The sequence below is a fragment of the Pelodiscus sinensis genome, chromosome 2, assembly GCF_049634645.1.
Source record: "Pelodiscus sinensis isolate JC-2024 chromosome 2, ASM4963464v1, whole genome shotgun sequence".
NCBI classification, from domain to species: domain Eukaryota; kingdom Metazoa; phylum Chordata; order Testudines; family Trionychidae; genus Pelodiscus; species Pelodiscus sinensis.
The window spans coordinates 35,392,417-35,419,752 of record NC_134712.1 but is presented as its reverse complement, the minus strand read 5'-3'; the positions used below and the strand labels follow the sequence as shown (position 1 = coordinate 35,419,752).

Sequence of the window (27,336 nt, the reverse complement as noted above, 5' to 3'; positions counted from 1 at the left end):
GAGGAGGGAGAAGGGGCTTTCTCCCTCGCACACCCCTTCCACAAACAAACAGTTGCTAATGGAAAGAGAACGATTACTTACCTGTATTTGTTGTTCTTCGAGATGTGTTGTTCATGTCCATTCGAATGAGGTGTGTGCACGCCACGTGCACGGTTCTCCGGAGCGTTTTTCCCCTGGTGGTACCCATAGCACTGACAGGTCACTCCCTGGAGTGGCGCCGCTATAGCGGAGCATAAGTACCCCTGCCAGTGCTCCGCCTCCTCAGTTCCTTCTTGCCGGACACTGAAGGGGAAGTAGGGGGGAATTGAATGGACATGAGCAACACATTGCAAAGAACAACAGTTACAGGTAAGTAACCGTTCTCCTCTTCTTCGAGTTGTTGCTCATGTCCATTCGAATGAGGTGACTCCCAAGCAGAAACCTGGGGATGGGGTCAGAGTAAGTCTCTAAGATCACGAACACCAAGTTGTATCCAACAACCAGAAAGTTTATTAAACAAAAATGGAACAGAACAGTAACAAATAACCTGTGGTTTAAATTTACAGTACAGAGCTGAGAACAGCAGCACCCAATGCAGCATCATTCATGACCTGCTGGGAGAGTGCGTAGAGTGCCATGAACGTGTGTACGGAGGACCACGTGGCCACTCTACAGATTTCGATAATGGGAACCTGTGCCCCAAAAGCTGTGGAGGACACATTACCCTAACCTGGGGTGGTTCTCTGTGGGCCAACCTATAGCAATCTCTGTTACACAAAGAGACTCAGGTAGACAATCTTTGGGTCGAAACTAGTAGACCCTTCATTCTTTCTGCAAACGCAATAAACAGCTGAGGTGATTTACGAAAGTGTCTTGTTCTATCTATGTAAAAAGCCAAGGGATGCTTGGCATCTAAGGAATGCAACACTTGCTCCTTAGGGGAGCGGTGTGGCTTCAGGAAGAACACAGTTAAGAATATTTCCTGTGACATATGGAAGGGTGAGACTACCTTGGGGAGGAAGGTCGGGTGTGGGCAGAGCCTAACATTATCTGCCCAGAACACTACGTAAGGTGGCTCTACTGTCAAAGCATGAAGTTTGGAGACTTGGCTTGCCGAAGTTATGGCCACTATAAACACTACCTTAAGAGACACGTGCCTTAGGGAGCAGGTAGCAAAGGGCTCGAAAGGGGGCGACATCAGCTTTGTGAACACCAGATTGAGATTGCACTGGGGAATGGGTGGTCTCACACGAGGGAACAATTTGTTCAGTCCTTTCATGAACCTCTTGACCACATGGTCAGTGAACAGGGAAGTACTCCCGCACCCAAGGTGGAAAGCTGAAAGGGAAGCTAAGTGCACTTTGATAGACAAGGTAGATAGGCCATCCTGCCACAACCCGAAAAGGTGGTCCAGGACACGGGCTCGGCATGGGTCCAGTCCTTTTTGGGATGCCCATATGATAAAGAGTTTCCACTTAGCTGCATACGACCTTCTAGTGGATGGCATTCTGCTACCTAATCGGACCATCCGTACTGCGTCCGAGCATGCCCGCTCATCCCACGTCAACCATGGATAAACCATGCAGTGAGGTGGAGTGACCTGAGGTTTGGATGGACTAGTAGTCTGCCCTGCCAAGGTTGTGTAATGAAATCTGAAACCATGGGCAGGGGCTGTGGCTCTGCACGCAGCATTTCCAGCAGTATGGGGAACCAAAATTGTCTGGGCCTATTAGGATGATCAGTGCCCTGAACACCCTGAGCCTGGTTAGGACCTTGGGGACCAGCGGGAACACATACAGGAGTCTCTGAGACCCTGTCATTGTTAGTGCATCTCCCCTGAATTGCTTGCCCAGCCCCAGAAACAAGCAATAATGGGGGCATTTCTTGGCAAAAAAAGAGCCACCTGGCAATTACCCCACCTGTGGAAAACCTGACCCAGGACCTCCCCCTTCAGGGACCACTCACAGGCTCCGAAGGACCTGCTCAGTGCATCTGCCAACAAGTTCTTGCAACCCTGCAGGTACTCTGCTTGAATGTGGATGCCATGCCTTATGCACAGGTCCCATAGGAGCAATGCCTCTCGGCATAGAGGGGATAATCAACCTCCCCCACTCCCATTTGTTTATATAAAACACAGCTGACGTTGTCCAAGCGCACCAGAATTGAGTGTTGCGAGATCATGGTCAGGAACACCTCACATGCTCTCCTGACCACCCTCAATTCCCTTAAATTGATATGCAGGGCCCTCTCCGGTGGAGTCCACATCCCCTGCGTCCTGTGGCAGCCCAGGTGAGTGCCCCAGCCGACATCAGAGGCATCTGTAACCAATGTCACTGAGGGCAGCTCGATCTGAAGCGGCACCCCCTTGCATACAACCTTTAAGTCAACCATTGGAGGGAGGCAATCACTTCTGGAGGGACAGTGAGGATAACACCCCAGTGGGCTGTGGACTGGTTGAAACACTTGCCAGCCAAGCCTGGAGAGGCTGTAGCCTTAGCCTGGCACGGCGAACAATATAGGTACACGCCACCATGTGGCTGAGCAACCTCATACAGGTGCGGGCTGTGGAAGGGGAGGGGGAATGCTTGAGGTCATTCACTATGCTTAGTATGGTATTGAATCGGACTGCAGGAAGAAAAGGTCGCTTTCTCCCTGGAGAAGTTCCCACAAACTCTATGTCCTGACCGGGGGGGGGGGGCCCGAGGGACGTCAACATAGACTTTTTGTTGTTCAGCATTGTTCAGGAGTTCCTCGTGAGATGGGTCCCTGAGCAGGGATGGGGAGGAAGAGAGAGAAAGGGGGGGGACCCAGAAAGGGAATGGAGGACCCCATCTTTACCAGGCCGAGCACCCATCTGTCCGACGTTGCCACAGGTTGGTCCGAGGTCAAGTGGGATCATCTGTCCCCAAACAGGGGGGGAAAGAAGGAGGGTTGGCACACGGTCCTCAAAGGTGATTTCACAACGGTGGCTTGGTCTGCTGGGAAGAAGGCTGACCCGCTTCCCTAACATTATCCGGCCGAGGACGGCAACGCCTTGCGCAATTGGAGGCTGAAGTAGATGTCGCCGCTGCGCCCCCACTGGGAGCCTGAGGCCAAAGCCTCCAGTAATCGCCACAGGAAGGCTGGAATCGCGCTCTGCCCGACTGACTATAGTGGAGTTGCCGCCTCTGAGCAGCCGGTGTGTGGATCCCCAACAACCGGAGCATGGACCTAGTGTCCTTCAAAGTGTGCAGCCTGGAGTCTGTGTGCTCTGAGAAGAGGGCCTTTTCCTCGAAAGAGAGGTCCTGAATCGTAGACTGCACATCTGGAGGTATGCCAGATACCTGCAGCCAGGCACTGCGGTGCATAACCACACCAGAGGCCATGGTCCTGGGAGGCCTGCAGGACAGTACGAGCAATTGTCCTGCCCTCCGTGGCCATGGCAGCGAACTCCTGCCACGTATCGGGGGGGGGGGGGGGGGGGGGGGAGTTTGTCTCTGAATTTGTCCATCGCCTGCCAGGTGTTTAGGCATAGCGGCTAAGCATTACCTGTTGATTGGCAATGTGAAGCTGAACCCCCCTATCCTCCCCCGTAGCATATACCTTATGCTCCAACAGGTCTAGGCGCTTGGGCTCTCTGGCCTTTGGTTGCAGCAGCTTTTCTTTTTGTTCCGTGGCCTGGACTACCAGGGAGCCCGGGACAGGGTGGGAGTACAAATGCTTATGCCCTGATCACAGGACATAATTTCTCTCAACACCTTTAAGGGTAGGGGGGGTCAGTGAAGCCGGGGTCTGCCAAAGCGTGTTCGTAATTTTGCCTACCATCTTGAGTGGCAAAACGAATTTGGTAGGAGTATCTTCCGAGAGGATGTCCGTCAGTGGGCGCGATCCCTCCAAGCCCAATGAAGACTGTGGAAAGGCCATGAGGTGGATCAACTCATGGGCAGCCTCAAAGGTCTCTGACATGAATAGTTTGTGCAGCGGCATCATGCCTGAGCTACTGGGGTGGTCAGTGGCCTTTTTCTGGGTCTCTGAGGCAGCAGCGCTGGTAGGGCTCCGGTTGGATGGCCGATGCCGGTGGTGCTGACCCATACAGGACTTACGGCTCGGTGATCTGCCCCTCGAAGCTTTAGCCTTCTTTAGGGCCGGGGAATGCAGTGGTGCCTCGGTGCCAGTGGCTTCGGCACCGATGCCTTATCCCATGCCAGAGCGCTACGCGTTGACCCCAGTGCACTGCGTATCGTGGCCTGAGGAACCAGTGCTGGTTGAAGCACCGCTTTCATTAATAAAAGTTTTAAACGAGAATCTCTCTTTTTCGGTGCGCGGCTTGAATGCCCTACAGATCTTACAGGCGTCTGCCAGGTGGGCCTCCCCAAGACACTTTAAGCAGCAGTCATGGGGGTCACCCTTGGGCATAAATTTTGCACAGGACGCACAAGGCTTAAAACCCAGCAGCCCTGGCATTCTCCACCCCCATAGGGGGGAGAGAACAAAACGAACCTTAACACTAAGTACCTAACTAATGCAAACTATTTACACAAGAAAGCCAACTGGCGAACAACGCTGCTAACTAAGCTATCTATCATGGGCGGTAAGAAGGAACTGAGGAGGGGGAGTGCTGGGAGGGGTACTTATGCTCTGCTATAGCAGCGCCACTCCAGGGAGTGACCTGCCGGTGCTATGGGTACCACTAGGGGAAAAACACTCCAGAGAACTGTGCACGCAGCGCGCACACACCTCATTCAAATGGACATGAGCAACTACTCGAAGAACTATTACATCGTTACGCCCCAGCCATTTTGCTAGTGCTGCAGCTGGGAAGAACAGTTTAATTTAAATTATTAGACTGATCAGGTGTTTTAACTTTCTCAAGCTAGTTTATCAAACTTCATTTTAAATAAAGTAAAATATTATGTCCAAAACAAAAGGTTTCAATGTTTTCTTTATTTAGGGCAGGGATGGGGAACCTCTTTTGGGGTGGGGCGGGGGGTCAATGACCCACAGAAAAATCAGTTGGGAACCACACAAGTGGTAAGCAAATAAAAAAATCTTCCCAACCCCCCCCAACCCTCACTGATGTGCCTCCCCCTCCCCCCCATACTGAGACACTTCACTCTTTGGCACTCCAGTCCCCACAGGATGAGGAGAAGCGACAAGGAGGACTTAGGTTCAGGGCTTCCAATAGGCCAGATTTACTTTTCTGGGGTTCAAGTTAGTGGATTTTGTGTACCTCCTTAGGTTCTGGAATAGGAACAAAAATAAGGGGTTCAATGTGTGGGACAGGGCTGCTAGCGGGTGGGATAGGGATGCAGGACAGGATGAGGAGGCAGGATCTGGAAGTTTGGTGGCAGGAGAGTGTGCTGGTTAGAGGGAGTTTGGGGGAGTAATGCAGAAAAGGTGAGAGGGTGAGAAGGCAGCCAAATAGCTAGTTGGGGAGGGAGGCAAAAAAGGGGGGAATAAAGGAAAGTGTAGCTTCTGCAAAGTAAAATTATAACCCCCTCATCTTCCTCTGCTCCAGTTGCACTCTCCTCAGCCCCATGATCCTCCCCCAGCCTGATCTCCTGCATCACCCCATAACCCCTCCCATCCTGCTCCCACAGCCTGATCCCCTGCATTGCCCCCTCCCCTCTTACCCCCACTTCCCTGTGCCCCAAGCACATTAATCAGCAGGGCAACAGCTTTGGGGCAAGGAGATATGGGGGAAGGGGACAGTCTCATCCCTGCCTGGACCAGCCCTTTGCTTGCTGCTCAGGGGCTGGTGCAGGCAGAGCCTGGGGCTGCCCAGGGCTGGCTCTAGCCCAGCTGGGCAGAGAGGGGCACTGGGGAAGGAGCTTCCCCAACCCTGAACACAGCCTGCAGGGTGCAGCCCAGTAGGACCTGTGCCAGTTGCCCAGCCCCACCCCCTCCCAAAGCAAGAAGCCGGTAGCCAGGAAGGGGAGAAGGGTTAACCTCTTAGCTCCTGGGAGCTGCACACACAAGCTAGGCAGGGGCAGCCCTAAGGACATGTATACACCTCCCCTGACTCTCCCCTCTCAGCAGGGAGTCAGAGCTAATGCTCTAGCCAGGTTGCCGAGACGAACTCCTGGCTGCAGAAGGGGAGGGCTGAGCGCTCACCTCACATGCCACGGGAAATTGGCTTGCCTGACCCTTGGTCTAGACTCAAGTTCTGCCCTGTCATTTTTGACTTTTTACTCATGCAACATTCCCATCAACACTGTGCAGGACCAAACCCTCTCTCTTGCCCATTGGAGAGAGAAGTACTGCCTATGGGGCACTGTTGACTGGGTGACTGCTGCATGTTTCTGGTTCAAAAGCATTTTTCCAAATGAAAAAACAAGTTCACTTCTGTACTGAAAATAATCGTTTTCTGTGACCATTCACAGGAGTGATGCTCTTGCACATAGTAATGTCCTAGAAAGTGTCTTGCCTCTAGAGCAGGGGACTGGACAAGATGACTTTTCAAGGTCCTTTGAATCACAGAATACTAGAACTGGAAGGGACCTTGAGAGATCATTGAGTCCCTCAGGGCAGGACCAAGCATCATCTAGACCAGAGCTATTCTATTTTGGAAGCCAGGGGACCACAATGATAGTCACAGCACATGCCGAGGACCACAACTTAAGTGTGGTTGCATATACATGCAAATATATATGCAAATAGCTTTTTTCACACTGACGGGCATGAATACAAAGATTAAGGCAAGATTACACAGCATGCAGGCTACATTTAGGTCAGTTCTGCTGATAATAATAAAATGCAATATTTACCCGATTTACACCCACATGACAGCACTTTTAATGAGCAATGACAGTCCAGGATTTTAACTACTAAAATGTGAATCAACAGAAGATCATTATATTGACTTGCCATTGTGGAGCGTGTTCCCAGTGGAGGCCATGTTCAAATATCACGTTGAGCCCTGCGTGAACCCAAACTGCACCGCGGGCCACAAAGGAACCACGCACCACCTATTAAGTAGCCCTGACCTAGACCATCCCTGATAGATGTCTATTTAACCTGCTCTTAAATATCTCCAGAGATGGAGATTCCACAATCTCCCTAGGCAATTTATTCCAGGCTATGTCTAGATTACAGAGTTTTTCTGGAAACCTTGCTGCATCCAGGGAATGTGTCTGCTCTTCCAACATTTTTTGTGGAAAAGCAGACAGACTCTTTCGGCCCTATCTTCCTTGTTTCACCAGGAAGGGCGGCTCTCCCGAAAGGAGGTTTTTCTGAAATTCGGCCCAGTGTTTAACCACCCTGACAGGAAATTTTTCTTAATGTCCAACCTAAACTTCCCTTGCTGTAGGTTAAGCCCATTGCTTCTTGTCCTAATCTTCTTGAGATCTTATGAGCAAGTGAAAAGCATCTTAAGCAGGGCCTTTGTGAGTGTTCTTCAAAGGAAAGTGCAAGAAACCCTCTAATAGGTAGCTCTAGGATAAGAAATTCCCTAGGGACAGGTTAATGCCAGCAGTTAGAGAATGGCTTATATCCTGAGGGCTGCACCCTTCTGAAGCTCCTGTTTTAATGAGTGCCAGGAGCTGATTGCACATTGTTTTTAAATATCTCCTTTCATTTTTGAATTTGCCACCTTTTAATTTCATTCATCATCCCTCTCTCTCATTAGAAAGATTAATAGAGAGCTGGTTCCTGTTCTCAGTGAATACTTGTAGACTGATTTTTGTGCCGTTGCACATTTGCACTATGTCAATTTTATATCAAGGAAACACTCATTTTCAAATAGAGGGAATAGGGAACTGCAAAGTGCTTAATTTTGTCATCTTCTATCTAAACAGTGGAAAGGAATCAATAAGCCAACTTTATATGAACAGGTTTAGACCTGCTGGAGAATATTTACAGTCAGTGTTTGTACACAAGCTTTTCAAATGTGTCACTGTATTAGGGAAGTATGCTTTTGTTACTTTACTGCAGATTACTATTGCTCCTGCATATAAAGCATTAATGATGCGCCTACACTGTGTTCTGCTCTAGAAATATCTAAGTGAATAAACTGTTCAGTAATTGTGGACAATGATTAGGCTTAAACCAGTTCCGATTCTTAAGTCATCTGGTCCATTTATGAATTAAATGCATAAAATATCTGCATTACTTTCAGATGATCCAAGTGTGAGTTACATAGCATTTTTTATTGGTGGAGGAAAGTTGCAGGTGTTAATTACAGAATCCCCATTAATTCTTCCACATCCTTTAGGATATATTTTGAGAATCTCTCTTGTTTAGACTGGTCCACACACTCAAGTACTTGCTTCAGCTATGGTGGATGAAACTCCTTTAGAGTTAAAAACAACAAATGGTCTGGTAGCACTTTATAGACTAATGAAACATGTAGATGGTATCATGAACTTTCACGGGCACAGCTCACTTTTTCACATGTGGGCTGTGCCCACAAAAGCTTCCCCTGAAGCTTCAGAGTTAATCAACTTTCTTAAAGCCAGTCAAAAGGGTGCATGCAGATCATGTTTCCTTCCACAAAATGGGAAAGGGTGGAACATTTCGCCTCGCTGAAGGGGGTAAGACCCAATTCCAGTAGTCCTATATACTAAATTACTTCCTATAGCTCACTCCAAAACAAAATCCTGTCTATAAATAGTCAAAGAAGACAACACAAATGCAGGATACTAAGAACTGAAAACTACAATGGGGGATCCAACTATTAAGTTCCTTTTTTTAGTACTTGAGTTTATACTACTAGCAACAGGTGGGTGGCTAAATGGAGGTTAATCTGATATGGAAACTGCATAAGGGTATTATACTGACTAGGATTCCATCTCAGATTCTAGAGACTGGGTACCCAAACTGGGGGGAGTGAAAAAATTCCAGGGGGGGGGGGGGCACAAGGCAACCCAGCCACATGCACCCCCGTCAATCCCACCTCAAGTTTTGCTGCTATTTTTTGGGAGGGGGGCATGAGGGTTTCTCAAAAAAACAGAAAGGGGGCGTGATGCCGAAAAGTTCGGGAACCATTGTTCTAGAGTGACATCAGCATAGCTTGAGACATACCAACATGACAAGAAAAAGGAAAGAGTATTTAAAAAAATCCATGTTTAAGGAATTTTTATTAAAGCAAGAATTTTATAATCCAAATTACGTTTCTTCGCTCAGCTATCAATTCTCACTGTTAACTAAAACAGTGGTGATATTCTGAGCTTTTCCACAGTAAAGAATTACAAAATTAAAGAAAGGAATGCTTTAAATTTCTGTACTGTGCTGAAAATTCTTTTCCCCCGGGTTTATAAAACATTAATTTGTATTTTTTATTTTGCTATTTTTTTTGTTTTAAATCAATAGGTAAATCTAGGACCAGCATTAGTTTTGCTAGCCCTGGCATTTGCTCTGTACATAAGCTTCAAAGTTTCCTTTCCTTTTTTTATTTATTTTATATTTTGCAATGTTTTTTCTCAATATTTAATAATTTTTCCATGTTTAGCTTTTTTTCCTTCGGTGAAGCGAAGTTCTAGTTTGAAGTCCCGGATATTTCTGTAAACAAGAATAATATCAGCTTTTAATGTGAACACAATTAGTAACTTATAGTAATATTTTGTACTTTCATAGTATCTTCTATTCAATGATCTGAAAGACCTTCATACACATATCAACCTCACAATGTATAGATGTAGAAACAGGTACAGAGAAGTTGCGCCTTTTTTAAAGGTCCTTGCTAGGCAGAGTTAAGATTAGAATTCCTATCTTTGTACAGAGTTTAGCACAATTGGGCCATGGTCCATAGGGTTATTGAAATTCAAATAAATATAGTTTGAATGCAAGTCCTCCCTACTCATGCCAGACTATATTGTCTCATTCTGGGACAACTATTACTAGGCACTAAATTACAGCAATGGAGAACCCCTAATAGCTATTTCCAATAGCATATAGTAATTCACGAAGGAGCTTAAAAAACAGTATTACAGTATGGGCAAAAAATTGAGAGACAAGAATCAGCACAAATGTTGATAAATAGTATTGTGATAGTAGTAGTGAAGGATCTTTCCAAGAAATGCTAATTCTTAATTATAGTAATTTGCTGGATATCAAATCTGATTCTCCTTTAACAGCAGAAGAGAGACATTTGGTACCCGGTAAAGCTCCAAGACTATCTAAATTAAGGAAGAGCAAATTTACTGGAGAGCACTCACAAATTATCCTTTTGCTTCAGGTGTTTTATGTTGAGTGGGGGTCAAAATTAGAACTTCAAGAATATTTTCTTTTCAAGTAGCATGCACACATTTTCTCCGTTCATCTAGGCACAAACTAATAAAGGCAATAATTGGCTGCTTAGATAGGCTATACTGAAATCTAGCATACAACTGTTGTATTTGCACCCAAAAAATAACAGATCATGATGAAACTGGATGTTTTGCAATCTGTCTCTGCTTCCCCCAACCCATTTTAGGGACCTATATCACAATTCAGACTTTCATTTTTAAAAAGCATGTCCCTAAGACATTTTTAGTGAAGGCAGTTATAAGATGTTAACTTATATAGGGGTACTTTATTTTGGCCAAAGTGTAAATTTTTTGGTCAAGGTGCAGTCAGGGTCTAACACCACAAAGTAATAAAAAGTCAATAACAATGGTATGTAAATAAAAATATTTCAGGGTCCATTCAAAAGTGTCTGGATTTGGCCAATAGTACACCTATTCACTACCCCAATATCAGTTAATGTGGTTTTTCTAGACAAAACACTGGACCACCTGCATTGTAATTATCAGTTGGCATGACTGGCACTAGGACCCAAGAGGCAGAGATTGCCTGTAGAGTCAGTGGAGCCCAGACTGGGAGCTCCTTCAGCTGGGAGTGCTGCACTTGCAGGAATGGAGGGTGGGGTGGAAGGGAAATGGTGGGTAATCCTCCCCCCCACCCATGCCTTGCCTTTGTTTTTGGGTGGGGGGGAGGGGGTGACAATCTCCCCGCCCTCAAAATGGTGTCCCATGCTCCTGCAGAATTTCCCCAAGAGTAAACTATTCCCAATTTTTAAAAAATGTTGGCTACTATGCATAAAGAGGCAGACACTCACCCTATGCAGTTTCTGATGTTCTTTGAAATGGTTGTTCCTGTGGGTGCTCCATTTAGGTGTTTTAGCACCCTGTGCCTATACTCTGATATTGTTACTAGTACTGCTTTGGCTGCTGACATGCATATTGTGGTGCCACTCTCACACATATCATTAACTGTCCCTCTGTTTCTTCTCTACCATAGAGAAATATTAAGACCCCAAAGCAGAAGGGAGGTGAGAGGGTCATGGAACACCCACAAGGACAACCATCTCTAAGAACATCAGTTACTGCATAGGGCGAGTAACCAAATGCCTCTTTCAAAGAGTGTCCCTGTGGGCACTCCACTGTAGGCCACTAAGGAGCTGGAAGGTGGTGCTGAGGATGTTTAGTATGGGCTGTAGAAAGCAATGGTAGGCCAAGTTGAGTGCCCCAAGTGGCATATTTATCTAATATGTAATGTTTGGTAAATGTGCATTGAAACCCATAGGGCTGCTTTGCCTATTTCTGCAACTGGGACAACGAGAAATGTAGCTTGATGCATGTGGCAATCCATTTAGAAAGTCTGATTGGAGATACTTGCAGAATGTTCTAAAGGCCAACAGAGAGAAAATCTAGTAGATTGTCTCAACTGTTTTGTTTGTTCTAGGTAAAACGCAAGTGCTCCGCGAACGTCCAAAGTATGAAGAGAGGTTCCTTCCTGAAGGGACGTTCCAAAGAGGATGGAGATAAGAACATAAGAATGGCCATACTGGGTCAGACCATAGGTCCATCTAGCCCAGTAGCCTGTCTGCCAACAGTGGCCAGCACCAGGTGCCCCAGAAAGGGTGGATCGAAGACAATGATCAAGCGATTTGTCTCCTGCCATCCCTCTCCAGCCTCTGACAGACAGAGGCCAGGGACACCATTTCTATCCCCTGGCTAATAGCCTTTTATGGACCTAACCTCCATGAAATTATCTAGCTTCTCTTTAAACTCTTATCGTTTTAGCCTTCACAGCCTCCTCTGGCAAGGAGTTCCACAGGTTGACTACATGCTGTGTGAAGAACTTTCTTTTATTAGTTTTAAACCTGCTACCCATCAACTTCATTTGGTGTCCTCTAGTTCTTCTATTATAGAAATTAATAAATAACTTTTCATTATTTGCCCTCTCCACATCACTCATGATTTTATATACCTCTATCATATTCCCTTCCACCACCCCCCCCCGGTCTCCTCTTTTCTAAACTGAAAAGTCCCAGTCGCTTTAACCTCTCTTCCTATGGGACCCGTTCCAAACCCCTAATAATTTTAGTTGCCCTTTTCTGAATCCTTTCCAAGGCCAAAATATCTTTTTTGAGGTGAGGAGACCACATCTGTACACAGTATTCACGATGTGGGCGTACCATAGTTTTATATAGGGGCAGTAAGGTATTCTGTGTCTTATTTTCTATCCCTTTCTTAATAATTCCTAGCATCCTATTTGCCTTTTTGACGCCACTGCACACTGTGTGGAAGTTTTTAGAGAACTATCCACGATAACTCCAAGATCTCTTTCCTGATTTGTCATAGCCAAATTAGCCCCCCATCATACTTAGCCCCCATCATACTGTACATATAGTTGGGGTTATTTTTCCCAATGTGCATTACTTTACACTTATCCACATTAAATTTCATTTGTCATTTTGTTGCCCACTCACTCAGTTTGGAGAGATCTGTCTGGAGTCCCTCACAGTCTGCTTCTGTCTTGACTATCCTAAACAGTTTGGTATCATCCGCAAACTTTACCACCTCACTGCTTACCCCTTTCTCCAGATCATTTATGAGTAAGTTGAACAGGACTGGTCCCAGGACTGACCCTTGGGGGACACCACTAGTTGCCCCTCTCCATTCTGAAAATTAACCATTTATTCTTACCCTGTGTTTCCTGTCTTTTAACCAGTTCTCAATCCTCTTATCCTATGGCAATGTAATTTACACAAGAGCCTTTGGTGAGGGACCTTGTCAAAAGTTTTCTGAAAATCTAAGTATATTATATCTACTGGATCCCCCTCGTCTGCATGTTTGTTAATCCCTTCAAAGAACTCTAAGGCTACGTCTACACTGGCCCCTTTTTCGGAAGGGGCATGCTAATTTTGAAAGTGGGAATAGGGAAATCCGCGGGGGATTTAAATAAACATGTCCGCTTTTTTCCGGCTTTTCCTACTTCAAAGTAGGAATAAGAGATCCTCCGGAATAAGGCTTTATTCCGGAGGATCAGGCCAGTCTAGACGCTTTTTTCCGGCTTGGGGAAAAGCCGGAAAAAAGCGGCGGACATGTTTACTTAAATCCGCGGGGGATATTTAAATCCCCCGTGGATTTCCCTATTCCCACTTTCAAAATTAGCATGCCCCTTCCGAAAAAGGGGCCAGTGTACACGTAGCCCAATAGATTAGTAAGACATGATTTCCCTTTACAGAAACCATGTTGACTTTTGCCCAACAAATTATGTTCTTCTACGCGCCTCACAATTTTATTCTTTACTATTGTTTTGACTAATTTGCCTGGTACTGAAGTTAGACTTAACTCACTCAGCCTACTGAGATAGGCTGGGATTAGTCCTGCTTTGGGCAGGGGGCTCGATTTGATTATCTCCTGAGGTCTCTTCCAGCTCTTATGATTCTATGAAGATGAGCAGCATTGGCATCTTCGTGCAGTTTGGGATAAAAGACAGGGAAGTATAGTGGTTGATTAATATGATGGCAACCAGGAAGGCAACTTTCATTGACAAATGTAACAATGAACATATGGCTATAGGTTCAAAAGATTTCCCTGTCAGAGTTATGAGAAAAAGATTCTGGTCTCATCAATGAAGGGGTTGTATCAAAGGAGGAAAGACATTGTTCAGTCCTTTAAAAAAATTGTTTGTAGTTCGGAGTGCAAAGACTGCATGGCCATTCATGAAAGAATGCTCACTGGAAATTGCAGTAGAAATTACTCTGACATAAGCATTCAGAAGTTTCTTCTTTTTAAAAGGAAGTAAATAGTTTAGAACTTTGGGCAGAGGCACCTAATTAGGGAGCATAGTGTTCTGTAGCCTGTAATTGAAAACACTGCCATTTTTGTATGCATGTGCATCTACTGTTTAGTTTTCATCATGATCACTTGCTTAACCTCTTCTGCGTAAGTTAAATCTGATGCCCTTCAGTAACCAGGCTTTGAGATGCAGGCACTGGATATTCAGATGGAATATCAGGCCTGAGTCCTGTGAGAGACGATGTGGAATGTCTGGAGGTCATAAAGAAGCAGCTATGGCCAGCTGAGCTAGGTAAGGAAACCATGTATGTTGTGGCCACAAAGGTGCGATAAGAATTATTTGAGCCTTTTAGGAGGATTTTGTTGAGAAATGGAATGGGAGGGAATGCGTACATGAAGGAGTATGTCCACTTAATTAGGACATTGAAATTTTGTCCCAAGCCAGCTCTGGAGCAGTATTTGAGGCATTTTGAGACGTGATATGTCAGAATCATAGAATACTAGGACTGGAAGGGACCTCGAGAGATCATGGAGTCCAGTCCCCTGCCCTCATGGCAGGACCCAGTACTGTCTAGACCATCCTTGATAGACATTTATCTAACCTACTCTTAAATAGCTCCAGAGATGGAGATTCCACAACCACCTAGGCAACATATTCCAGTGTTTAACCACCCTGACAGTTAGGAACTTTTTCCTAACATCCAACCTAAACACCTCCCTTGCTGCAGTTTAAGCCCATTACTTCTTGTTCTATCCTCACGAATAAATATTTCTAGAAAGCCCCATGCCATGTGAGCTATGAGTGAATCTCCCACTGCTTAGGGGATCTGCAATAGTGTTCTGATACTCTGGTAGGTAGGCTGTGGAAATGTCCACCTGGTTTATGCATGAAACCAAAAGGGTCATGGCCTCTCTGCATAGGTGATATGATCTTGCTCCTCGATGGTTTATATAAAACATACATGCTATGCTGTCCATAAGAATTTATCGATTTGTTGCAGATCAGCAAGAGGAAGTGTTCACACACTTGCCTGACCTCCCAGAGCTTGAGCACTTTGATATGGGATGTTTCCTGGGGGTGGGGTGGGGGGAGAATCATTCCTGGATGACATGGTTGTCAATGTATGCACTCCATCCCTCCAGGGATGCACCTGCAGTGATTATGACTGAACGGCTACGTCTACATTGGCCCCTTTTCCGGAAGGGGCATGGTAATTTTTGAAATCGCAATAGGGAAATGTGCGGGGGATTTAAATATCCCCCGCGGCATTTAAATAAAAATGTCCGCCGCTTTTTTCCGGCTTTTAGAAAAGCCGGAAAAAAGCGGCGGACATTTTTATTTAAATGCCGCGGGGGATATTTAAATCCCCCGCGCATTTCCCTATTGCGATTTCAAAAACTACCATGCCCCTTCCGGAAAAGGGGCCAATGTAGACGAGCCCAAGGAGCGTTCTTGTAGGGCACTCCTGCACATAGGTTTTGTGGTTATAACCACCACTCTAGGGAGCCTTTTTGGAAGGCTGAGGGATTTCTCTAAATGGTGTCTATGCAGATGAAAGCATATGCATAGCCATCCTTGAAGATAATACATATGTAGCCTAGCCAGCTTCCCTACATAAGCTGTTGCTGATGTATGCTCTGGAAACTGAAGGCATTATCTGGCTGAAACTGTGGGGCTGTTCATGATGGACAGCGAAGTGACTGGTTGGAACTGGTGGTGCAGGAGCCTGGCTTGACCCTGAATGCAGTCCAGAGTTGTTCCTAGGCATTCTAATTGCTGAGTTGGGGGGGGATAAGATTTTTCCCTTGTTTATTTGAAACCCCAGAGCAGTGAATAAACTGATTGTGCAATTTGTATTAAGTGTTGCTAGCTATATTGATCGGCTCACTATTAGTCATCTAGAAAAAATCATTACTCCTGATCGAGGTGTGTGACTGCCACTGACAGTATCTTTGAAAATACTCTTGGGGATGTTACCAGTACTAGGCCAAAAAGTAGTATGCAACATTGGTAGTGTTGATCTCGTAAATTGAAAACTGAGAAATTTCCTGTGTCAAGGGTGACTTGTGATGGAGGTTGTGTATCTCCTGCTGCAAGAGCATCTTGTGGAAAGGATCTCTGAAGAGGAACAGGGAAAGGGGCAGTGTGGGAGGGAAAGATAGGAAGGGAATAACACAGATTATTTCCAGAATCCATCTGTCCATTGTAATATGGGTCCAGGCTGAATAGAATGGAAGCAGGCTGTGATAATTGTAATCCCATCAAGTAAGAGGTGTCAAACCCGGGACCAATGCTTTATGACGACTGATGTGATGTGGATTAAGGATGTTAAAAGGTGGGTAATACAGAGCCACAGTGGAAGAAGCTCACAGATTGCTGTGGCTCTGCATTTTATATGTAGTAAGAGCTGGATGGCTCTTGCTACATTTACAATGCAGAGCTGCAGCAGTCCTGGCTGGCGCTGGTCCAGGAGCTACTCCCACTGCAACTCTGCAGTTCAAGTTTCTGAAGTATTTATAAAGTATATGAATAATTTATGATAGAACTGTAACTTACACAGGAGCTATCTCCAAGTAGTCTCACATTTATATATAAGGAGCCAACGGATTAGGGACAATGTCTAGTGAAGTCCTGCATCTAAAATAGTTCTAGTAATAGGTAAATTTTATTTTATAATGTAGTTTAGTTGTTTCTCTCCCCCCCCGCAAATTATTATTGCCTGAACTCTCTCATGATAGGCTAACAACAACTTGTTAGGAACTTATTTCTAGGAGTACAGCAACTTTAGCCACTGTAGGTCACATTGAAAGATTCCTGACTAAATAAACACACAATAAAATTCCAGCACAACACCTTGATTAGTTGAGAAAAATTGAGATTGTATTCTGTAGGAAAACTTACATATTAAACACTTGGAACCCCAGTGGGGTTGTTAACAGCTTTCTGAGCAGCCTCTTTAGCTTGGTGGGCTTGTAGTACAGCTACAGCTTCATCAACCTAATAGGATAAAATAATTTGTTACCACATGCTTTACTTAATTTCAATAAATAAGATAGTGAAGCTGCTGACAGAATACACATATAAAATCAAAAGGAGGTTTTAGGAGTCTACCTACCTTCGAACGAAGAGACTCAGGAGACTCAAGCATATGAAGGAGTTCAGAGTTGTCAATCTCCAACAACATACCGGTGATTTTACCCGCCAGAGTAGGATGCATCGCTTGAATTAGAGGAAACAGCCGTTCACCTAGGAAAAACCCATCAGAATTCTACAGTTATAGCGATTAATTACAAGCTAATTTAGCCTCTCAATGCCAAACATAGGCAGTAAAATCTGCCAGGTAATCTGAATTTATATCTCAATTCATCAACATTATTAAAAGGAGCATCATATCCTACCCATTCGACTCTTAAAAGTAACTCATGAATGACCATAAAAATCTAGTGTTATCAGTCAAAAAATAAGATTAAAGGAACCTAATGTACATACCTAACATCTGCTTTTGTTCTTGTGGAGGGGCAGAAGCCAACATGGAAGCAGTCAAGGGTTCTTGACCTTGCACATGGACAGCTGGCTAAAATTTAATAAAACATTGTACTTCAAGGTTAAATTCTGGAACATTCAAACATTTTATACTTCCACGACTTAGAACATTAAAAAGGCCATACTGGATCAGACCCCCAGTATCCTGTATTCAAACAGTGGCAAATGGCACATGCTTCAGAGGGAATGAACAGACTAGAGAATCATCAACATAATTATGCCTGCATACTTGACAAATTAGAAATAATGATAGTAATTTTCATCCAGAGGCTAGTAAAAGTTGAGTGATATTGCAAGGCACACTACTGTTGACTCAACCCCTTGCTGAGCATAATTAATATATTAAACAAAGCTCAAGCCCACAGTGTTCATCAGATACTTGAGTAGTACAAAACAAGTAGAACAAGGTATGTCCCTCCTTAATAATGCTTGACATTTATTTTAAAGTCCAGGCTTGCAAACTTTATGACAATTTGGTACTTACATTTTGGTGCAGTGGTGGGAAAACTTATGTAGAAGCTCAAGAAAAATCTGAACCACATAAGTAACCTCGAAAATACATCATATAATCACAATGGAAAAAAGTGTAATATGTTTTACATTTGTGAAAATAAAGCCTCAGACTGTGGCTTTAATGGCCTCAGTGGTGAAGGCAAACCGTTTACAATTATGATACAGATTGGGGGGGGAGGGGGAAGTGTTTCCTCAGCAAAAACATCACTTGGCTACCAAAAGCAAGACTACATACCTGCTGCATAGCAACCTGTGGTTGTGTGTTAAGATGTTGTTGAGGATTACGAACACCTGCAGCATATTTATACTGTGGAACTGCACGTACAGCAGGAGTGGCTGCAGCAGCAGCTGCAGCAGGACGTGGACCCATTGTCTGTGTTGATGTATTAGCTGGAAAGATTAATATTTATACATCAGCAATTCAACTTTCATTAAGCTTATATTTTGTATAAGTAAATGAATGGGCACAGCATTAGGACTATATTGAATATCTATTTTAGTATTGTATTATATTTGATTATCGCAAGGTTAGTAAATAACGCCAATGGTTAACTTGTGAGTGCAAAACCAAAAGCATGATTTTTTTCCCCCCTCATTTTACTAATTACTTTTTCTTTAAACACTATAAAAAGCATCATGGAGGGAACATCTACCTTGGATTAAACATGCTGACTTGAATTTCATCTTACCCCAATCATAGTTAAAAGTAACTTTTTTCAATTAAAACACTTTGCCAGTTAAATTATTCTGAAAATCACTTTATGTTACTAATATACAGCAGACTAAAACATTTGAATGTTCTTCTCCTTATGTAACAGTTGTCCCCGGAACTTGGCCTGTACTACATGCTGCTGATCTCCAGACAGTAATGACATGTGATACTGGCACTCCTTGTTCTCAACTGCAACAATGTGTTAAGAGCTAAAAATAAATGCTCTTTCAATGGTATTCTTCCACATAATCCACTGCTGTAGTTACCACGGGAACGGTACAGATTCAAATGGGAGGAAGAGGCCACTTATGTAATATCAATGAGATGTGGGCCACAGCAACTCCTAGTCAATGTTAATCTAATGCCATGATGTCCAATCAATTATGAAGCAGTAGCCACTATAGTGGCTACTACTATAGCAAACTAGCCACACTTAACTGGCCAAATAGCCACATGTTGATAGCATGCTGGACACCACAGATCTAGTGAGTTAAATTGATGTTGCATTGAGCAACATTTTCTCATAGTTGTAAGCAAAAGAATTGAAAAACATAGGCTACGTGAGAAGGATTAAACAGATAGCCCTCCCTTAGAGACATTGGGTCATCCTCAAATGAGCAGCCTTGGCAGGGCATATTCCTAAGCAGGAAGCGGGTCCAAGGGAGAGGAGTAGGTGATAGAGAAATCACAGTAAAGGAGTAGGAGGACAATAATCTGACATGGGAGGGAAATACTGGGAAGAATGAAATCACCACAAACTGAAGAGAAAAGTCTGGTGTGGGGCGGGGGGAGGGAGCGGGGGCAGAGCCCTTATACTCAAATTCCCTTATACACACTGGGCTAACACGTTAGCTACCCATTAAGAGGTACGAAACTTCAAAGCTAGCTAGGGCAGGGTGTCGCCTCTGCTCTACTCAGCTTCAAAAAGGTATCTGAAATATCATTCAACATTAGCAGAGTATATGAATTGTGTCCAAAAATAAGTTACATAGTTAAAGGTGGACAGTGGTGCACTCTGATGAAGGACGATGCATTTCTTAACCTGAAACTCACCAACTCGTTGTGTTGACATGACTCGTGGAACCTGGGAAGAAGCTGGTCTCATGGTACTAAATGGTGGTCTGGGAGCTGCTGGGCGGATAGCACCAGGCATATTCTGGAATGCTGCATTTAAAACAATGAGAGTTTAAGTTTTATTATTATTATAAGATGTGTGCAAAGAGACAGTCTTTCCCCTCTGCCATCCTCACATGGCATTTACAACTAATATTACAGATAAGGGTAGAAAAGGAAAATTCCGCAATCTAAGGGTTTTTTGGGGGAGGAAGGGAAGGAAATGCACGTGCGTGCGCTGGAATTCAACCCAATGACAATTTGTAATGGCTGCTAAATAAAATCTAGGTCATTATAAAAAGTCTCATGAGTTACATTTAAAAAGAAAAGGACCTTAAATTAGGTTTCCTGGCAAACATCTGCAACAGGAGACAGAACTAGTGTATTACTTTTCTACCAATTACATGTAATGACCACCAAACTTTGAGAGCTACATAATTAGCCTTTGCTAGACAATAAATGTTCCATGTTTATTTATAAAGTTAAGAGGAATCTTACGATGAGGTCGGGCACCCTGAGCAGTCCAGCGAGGACTTGGTCTGAGTTGAGCAATTTGGCTAGTTGGATAATATGCAGCACGGTTCTGAGTCTGTCAAAAAAATAAAGTGACAGCTATTTATTAATCTTGATGTATCTGCTCCCCCCAGCATTTCTAAGTACTTCTGTAAGTGTTCTTAATTCATACATCTCCGGAAATCCTGATTTACGAAATATAAAGTATTGTTCCATCCAGAAATTTAGGCATTTTCATACTCTTCAGTATGTAACAGCAAAACCATCATTTTTATAAATGTAACATACTAATGTTAGAATAAATCAATTTACTGCTAAATATAAACAGATTCTATCCATGGTATAGAATATGCAATTATTTTCTACACATACCGGTGGGAGAGCTGCCATGAAGTAACCTGAAGGCGGTGCTGGTTGGTAAGGGTTGATTACAGGATTAGGTACTGCTCTCACACTTGCCATTCTCTGCATATACTGGTTGGTGAGGTGAGCCTGGCGCTCTTCTTTACGTTGGGCTAGAGCTACATATAGGGGTTTGGTAGCCACAATTCTACCATTCATTTCTGTGACAGCTTTGGTTGCTTCTTCTGGTGACGAAAAGCATACAAACCCAAACCCTTTACTGCGGCCACCTTCCATCATGACCTGCCAATAAATACAAGACAGTTTTTTAAAGGATACAGAATTAGGTACAAATAAGAATTGAATTCTGCAAGTGGAAGGTATAATATAAAGTATACTGCTTAGATTTGAGACATAATACACCCTGTCACTGCTGACTTCTGCTAGCAAGAAAAAAAATCTAAATCAATTTGACTAACAGGCAACATCTCAAAATCCTGAGCTAACCTTACACATTTTCTACAAGTTAAAATCATCTACTCCAGCTCTGAACTGAGGAAAACAATTTAAAAAAGCACTTTTGATCAGTTGCTCTGCATACAATGCACCTGCCAGCTCCTGTGTCAGGGCTGTGAATGGCACAGAAAGAATTTTATTTTTTTCTTCCGTAGCTAGTTTATTGGATACAAGACTGTCCTCTAGCAACAGTTGTCACTTCTCGTCTATTAGTGAGGAGCAGTATGAATGAGCCATTACATTGAAAAAGATTTCTTTATTAATAGTAAGGTTGGCATCCATCCATCCCAGATATGGATTGAGATGTCTGGAGTTTTTCCATAGTTGATTGGTCTGAGTTTCTATGGTTAAAGATATATGGAAAAAATAAAGAAGTACTTATGCAAGTGGTTCTTACCAAGAACATGATGCCCAGGAAAATGATTGTTTTAAGGTTTAAAAAGGTACTGTAGAGTGAAATTCTTAAAGTGCATGTGTTATAAGCTATTACATATCCCTACATACAAAAATACAAGATGAATATGTTTTAAAAAAGTTCTGTAAGAATCAGTACTCAAAATTTAATGACGACTGGATTTATAGGTAGTTAAAATCATCTCTCCAACTTCTTCAATTCTTTTCAGCTGGCAATAATATAAGAATGCAACTCGTGTCTTGGGTGACAAACCACCATTGTCCTCCTTTCACACAACACATTGTAAAACGCAATTTAAGTTTAAAATGTTAACTTTACCTTTGCACTAGTGATTGTACCAAAGGGGGAGAATTCTTTTCGCAGACGCTCATCATCAATTCCATCATCAAGATTTTTCACATAAAGGTTTACACCCTAAAAAAAATAAAACTACCTTTAGAAAAAACAATTGCTTAATTGAAAAAGATTAATCATAAAATAAAACTTTCATTCAATTTTAAAATATAACCTGGTATCTGGTGATCCTATCCTGCTTCATTTGTTCAAATTTGCGCTTGAGCTCTGTTTGTCGTTCCACTTTTTTCTGAGCACGGCCAACATAAATTTGCTTTCCATTGAGCTCCTTTCCATTCATCTCATCCACAGCCTTCATAAATAAATAAAAGGTCACCAATGCTCATAGTACATTAACTTTTTCAGCCACCAACTAATGCAGTTTAAGTTTACAAGTTCAATGAAAACTAAATATTTTCCCCACCTACTGCCCCAAGAAACAGATGCAGAATGATTAATTCAAACAAAACCATCTCTAAAACATCTTGGGTCATACTGCATTTAAGAACTATAAGATGATATGTACAAGTTTATTTCCTGGATAATATATGGCCTACAGAAAAATCAAAAGGGGACAGAAGTAAACACTCCCTGTTTGTACAGTTAAATACACTGAAAAGATCATTAAAGATATCCTCTCAATTCTTCTGAGAACCAACTCTTGCAGAGAATACATATCAAGAACCCATGCCACATTCATGGCTCTAACTCAGGGCTGATCTACTTTTTAAATTGTCAATCTAGTAGCATCATTTAGAGTTGTGAAAAAATTCATGCCCTGTGACATAGTTAAGCTGACCCTACACTCAGGTGTAGACAATACCAGGTTGATAGAAGAATTCTTCATTCAGCCTAGCCCATCTCTTAGAAATGGGTCAAATGTTTAGAACTACAGCAACATCTGCCACAATAGCATTTACACACACACAAAATTACTGTTATTTAAACTTCCCCCAAAATGTGTTCACTTTGTGCTTTTGACATCATCCATATACTTAATTTACCTTTCCTCCTCCTGCATCTTTTAAACACTTCAAAAATAGGATAATTTGAATTTAAGACTACAAGCATTGCTAAGAGCACTCTAGTAGACAATCCTCAACTCTAAGGCTTTGAATTTACAGTGTATCCCAACAGTGTGAAAGCTTTAGCTCTGACCTTTGCTTAATTAAAATACAGAAACAGATGTAACAGTTTGTGTACCTCCAACAATTAAAGCTGTTTTTAACGGGTATTTACCCAATATACTAGGATTACTTAGCTACATTTGTGCAAATGCATTATACGTACTAAAGTACACATTCTCATTTTCCACAAGAATGCAATACATATATAACAAACACCACACTGGGTCAGACCAATGACAGTGGCCAATGTTAAGTGCCCCAGAGTGTACAGATGTTAAATGTAGATTAATTGGCTAATCGAATAGCCGATGCAATTTGCATCAACTATTTGATTAGTTGATAAGGGTGCCTCTGCCTTTGCAGTGTAGCATCAGCCCCAGCAGGGGACTCAAACAGTCCCCAGCTGTCCCCCGTACTCCCCATCGCATTTCAAAGCAGTAGTGCCACATGGAGCCCAGGGTCAGCAAGAAGGGGGGGGAAGCGACTAGTCCTTCACATCCCTACAAGACGGAACAAACAGAACAGGTAATTAGGGAAGTTAGATAGTGTGTAACTGAATAGTTGTGTAACCACATCAAATTTTAGCCATTACATGACTTTTTGATAGTCTCCAGAGGCGGGGCCCGGCATCCAGTGCACTCCCAGAGTCCCCTGCCACCCTGCACTGCAGCCTCTGTATCAGAGGCAGCGGGGGGAGGGAAGCCAGGAGCTGGTGCACCAGATCCACGGGTACTGGATCCACCACACCCCTGAGCTGCTGCCTCAGAGGCAGAGGGTAAAGGGGGCAGATGGGAGCCAATACTAGCATGGAGATGGCTTTTAAGCCAGCTCCATGGCCCTACCATTGCCCCCCCCCCCCTTCTTGCTGCCTCCTACAGGGGCAGTAAGGGGAAGGGGGGAATGCATATAGTTGAAGGGATTAATCGATAAACCAAGGCTTACTGGATAATCGTGTAGCTGTCTATACACTGACATCCTGAAAAGGGAAAATCGTGCCTGACCAAACTGATTAGCTTCTATGATTAGGTTAACTGGCTCTGTGGACGTGGGAAAGTCAGTGGATGTGATATACTTTGACTTTAGCAAGGCTTTTGATACGGTCTCCCACAATATTCTTGCCATCAAGTTAAGGGAATGTGGATTGGATAAATGGACAGTAAGATGGCTAGAAGGCCAGGCCCAGTGGGTAGTGATTAATGGCTCGATGTCAGGATGGTGGTCGGTTTCTAGCGGAGTGCCCCAAGGATTGGTTCTAGGACCGGTTTTGTTCAATATCTTTATTAATGACCTGGATGAGGTGATGGATTGCACCCTCAGCAAGTTTGCGGATGACACTAAGCTAGGGGGAGAGGTAGATAGCTTGAGGGCAGAGATAGGGTCCAGAGTGACAGACAAATTGGAGGATTGGACCACAAGAAATCTGATGAGGTTCAAGAAGGACAAGTGCAGAGTCCTGCACTTGGGATGGAAGAATCCCAAGCACTGTTACAGACCGGGGACCAACCGGTTAAGTAGTAGTTCTGCAGAAAAGGACCTGGGGGTTACGGTGGATGAGAAGCTGGATATGAGTCAACACAGTGTGCCCTTGTAGCCAAGAAGGCTAATGGCATATTAGGTTGCATTAAGAGGAGCATTGCCAGCAGATCGAGAGATGTCATTATTCCCCTTTATTCAGCTCTGGTGAGGCCACATCTGGAGTAGTGTGTCCAGTTCTGAGCCCCCCACTACAAAAAGGACGTGGATGCATTGAGAGGGTCCAGCGGAGGGCAACCAAAATGATTAGGGGGCTGGAGCATATGACCTACGAGGAGAGGCTGAGGGAGCTGGGTCTGTTTAGTCTGCAGAAGCAAAGAGCAAGGGGGGATTCGATAGCAGCCTTCAACTTCCTGAAGGGAGGTTCCAAAGAGGATGGAGAAAGGCTGTTCTCAGTAGCGACAGATGGCAGAACAAGGAGCAGTGGTCTCAAGTTGTGGTGGGAAAGGTCCAGGTTGGATATTAGGAAAAACTATTTCACCAGGAGGGTAGTGAAGCACTGGAATAGGTTACCTAGGGAAGTAGTGGAGTCTCCATCCCTAGAGGTATTTAAGTCTCAGCTTGACAAAGCCCTGGCTGGGTTGATTTATTTGGGATTGGCCTAGAGCAGGGGGCTGGACTTGATGACGTTCTCAGGTCTCTTCCAGCTCTATGGTTCTATGATCCCTAAAGGTAAATCAAGTGATTCCATCCCATATCGCGTATTCCCAGCTTCTGACAAACAGAGACAATGGACACCATTGTTACTTATTCTGGCTAATAAGCATTGATGGACTTATCCTCCATGAATTAATTTAGTTGGTTTTTGAAACCTGTCAAGGTCCTGGCCTTCACTACATTCTGTGGCAAAGAATCCCACAGGTTGACTGTGTTGAGTGAAGAAATACTTCCTTTTGTTTTAAACCTGCTACCTATTAATTTAATTAGACGACCCCTAGTTCTTATGTTATGGGAACAAGTAAATAACTTTCTTATTCACTTTCTCCACACCAGTCATGCTTTTATAGACCTTTACCATATCCCCTCACCCCTTAGTCTCTTTTCTAAGATGAGAAATCCCAGTCTTCTAAAATTTCTCTTCTTATGGCAGCCATTCCAAACTCCTAATCATTTTGTTGCCCTTTTCTGAACTTTCCAATGCCCAGATATCTTTGAGATGAGGCAACCACATCTGTATGCAGTATTCAAAATGTGAGCGTACCATGGATTTATACAGAGGCAATAAGATAGTTTTATTCACTATGATTGCTTATTTGTTTGCTTTTTTGACTGCTACTGCATGCTGAGTGGATGTTTTCAAAACCATCCACAATAACTCCAAGATCTCTTGAGTGATAATAGCTAATATAGTCCCCATCACTTTGTAGGTATAGTTGGGATCATGTTTTCCAATATGCATTACACCTTGCATTTATCAACATTAAAATGCATTTGTCCTTTAGAACAAAGAAGTTTAAGTACACTTAGACTAGAAAAATATGCAAACCTAAACGTCACTTCTATATTTACAAGGTGAAATTTATTCTAATATATTGTGTGCACAGTTATGCTGGTGACAACTGGGGGAACTGGCTTGTGAAAATGAAAACTCCATTAAATTGTTCTGATTTGGCTTGTGTGTGTTGAATTTGTTCCTGATGCAAAATGTCCACTGCCATTTTATTATTTCTACACCAGGACCATTTCTGGGAGAAGCAGAAAACTTAGCAATATTCTTCAAACGTCCATTTTCAAAGTGTGCTCAAAGTAAATCAAATAAAAAACACTAGCATCCAATTAAACTGGCAGATTTCTCTCCTGTTTCTTCACATCTTATAAAAATAAAATCAATAAAAATTTGAAAGGCTCCATAGAATGCAAAAAAGTTTATATTCAGACTTAAACTTAACAGTTTCCCTGAATGGTGTATATAAGAAAAAAATTCCTGTATCAAGCTTACTTTCTGGGCATCTTCATGTCTTTCAAAGCTAACAAAGCCAAAGCCTTTGGATTTTCCACTCTCATCAGTCATAACTTTCACACTTAAGGCAGGCCCTGAAAAAAAGTATACAATATATTTTACAAGTATGTTCTATTATACCCTTCTGTTTGGTGGTAACTCAGTAATACTTGCAAGAAGCTATACCCTAAAAAACTACAGAATTAGTAATGTGTTCTATTCACACCACCATTATGTTAAAGTATCTTAGGGTACGTCTAGACTACCGCGTTTTGTCGACGGAAGTTTTGTCGACAGATACTGTCGACAAAACTTCCGTCGACAATTTGCATCCAGACACATGGAGTTCTGTCGACAAAGCAAGCCGCTTTGTCGACAGAACTCCGTAGTCTGGACGCAACGTTACAGGCAATAACACCTTCTGTCGACAGAAGTCTGTCGACAGAAGGTGTTTTGCCTCGTAAAATGAGGTATACCAGCATCGACAAAACCACGGAGTTCTGTCGACGTTATGTCGACAGAACTCCGCGGTAGTGTAGACGCTGGTATTGTTTTGTCGACAAAAGTCCACTTTTGTCGACAAAACTAGGTAGTCTAGACACACCCTTACATACCACTTCAAAAATATAGGTTTTCCATAAACATCCAGCTTCCAACCCACCTTCTCGTAAGTTTTACAGTGTCCACAAAGTTGCTCAGTGCTTTGTAAACGAAAGGACAGATTTAAACTCTTCAGGACTGGAACTAATTTATATTACTCTGTGTCTAACTA

General features: G+C 43.4%; 1 protein-coding gene across 2 annotated transcripts in view; it reads right to left on the bottom strand.

Moving 5' to 3' along the window:
* Nucleotides 1–9,018: 9,018 nt before the first annotated feature.
* Nucleotides 9,019–27,336, bottom strand: part of PABPC1 (poly(A) binding protein cytoplasmic 1) — a 29,353-nt gene continuing 11,035 nt past the window's right edge. For both annotated transcript variants that reach the window (XM_006122414.2, XM_006122413.2), the window contains exons 5-15: nt 26,565–26,659; nt 22,141–22,278; nt 21,951–22,046; nt 20,732–21,004; nt 20,345–20,435; nt 19,787–19,897; nt 18,257–18,411; nt 17,455–17,539; nt 17,081–17,211; nt 16,867–16,962; nt 9,019–9,456 (exon numbers count right to left, since the gene is read on the bottom strand). In XM_006122414.2, coding sequence (XP_006122476.1) covers nt 16,870–16,962; nt 17,081–17,211; nt 17,455–17,539; nt 18,257–18,411; nt 19,787–19,897; nt 20,345–20,435; nt 20,732–21,004; nt 21,951–22,046; nt 22,141–22,278; nt 26,565–26,659 — 1,268 coding nt within the window. In that variant the 3' untranslated portion in view covers nt 9,019–9,456; nt 16,867–16,869. The remainder of the gene's footprint in view (nt 9,457–16,866; nt 16,963–17,080; nt 17,212–17,454; nt 17,540–18,256; nt 18,412–19,786; nt 19,898–20,344; nt 20,436–20,731; nt 21,005–21,950; nt 22,047–22,140; nt 22,279–26,564; nt 26,660–27,336) is intronic.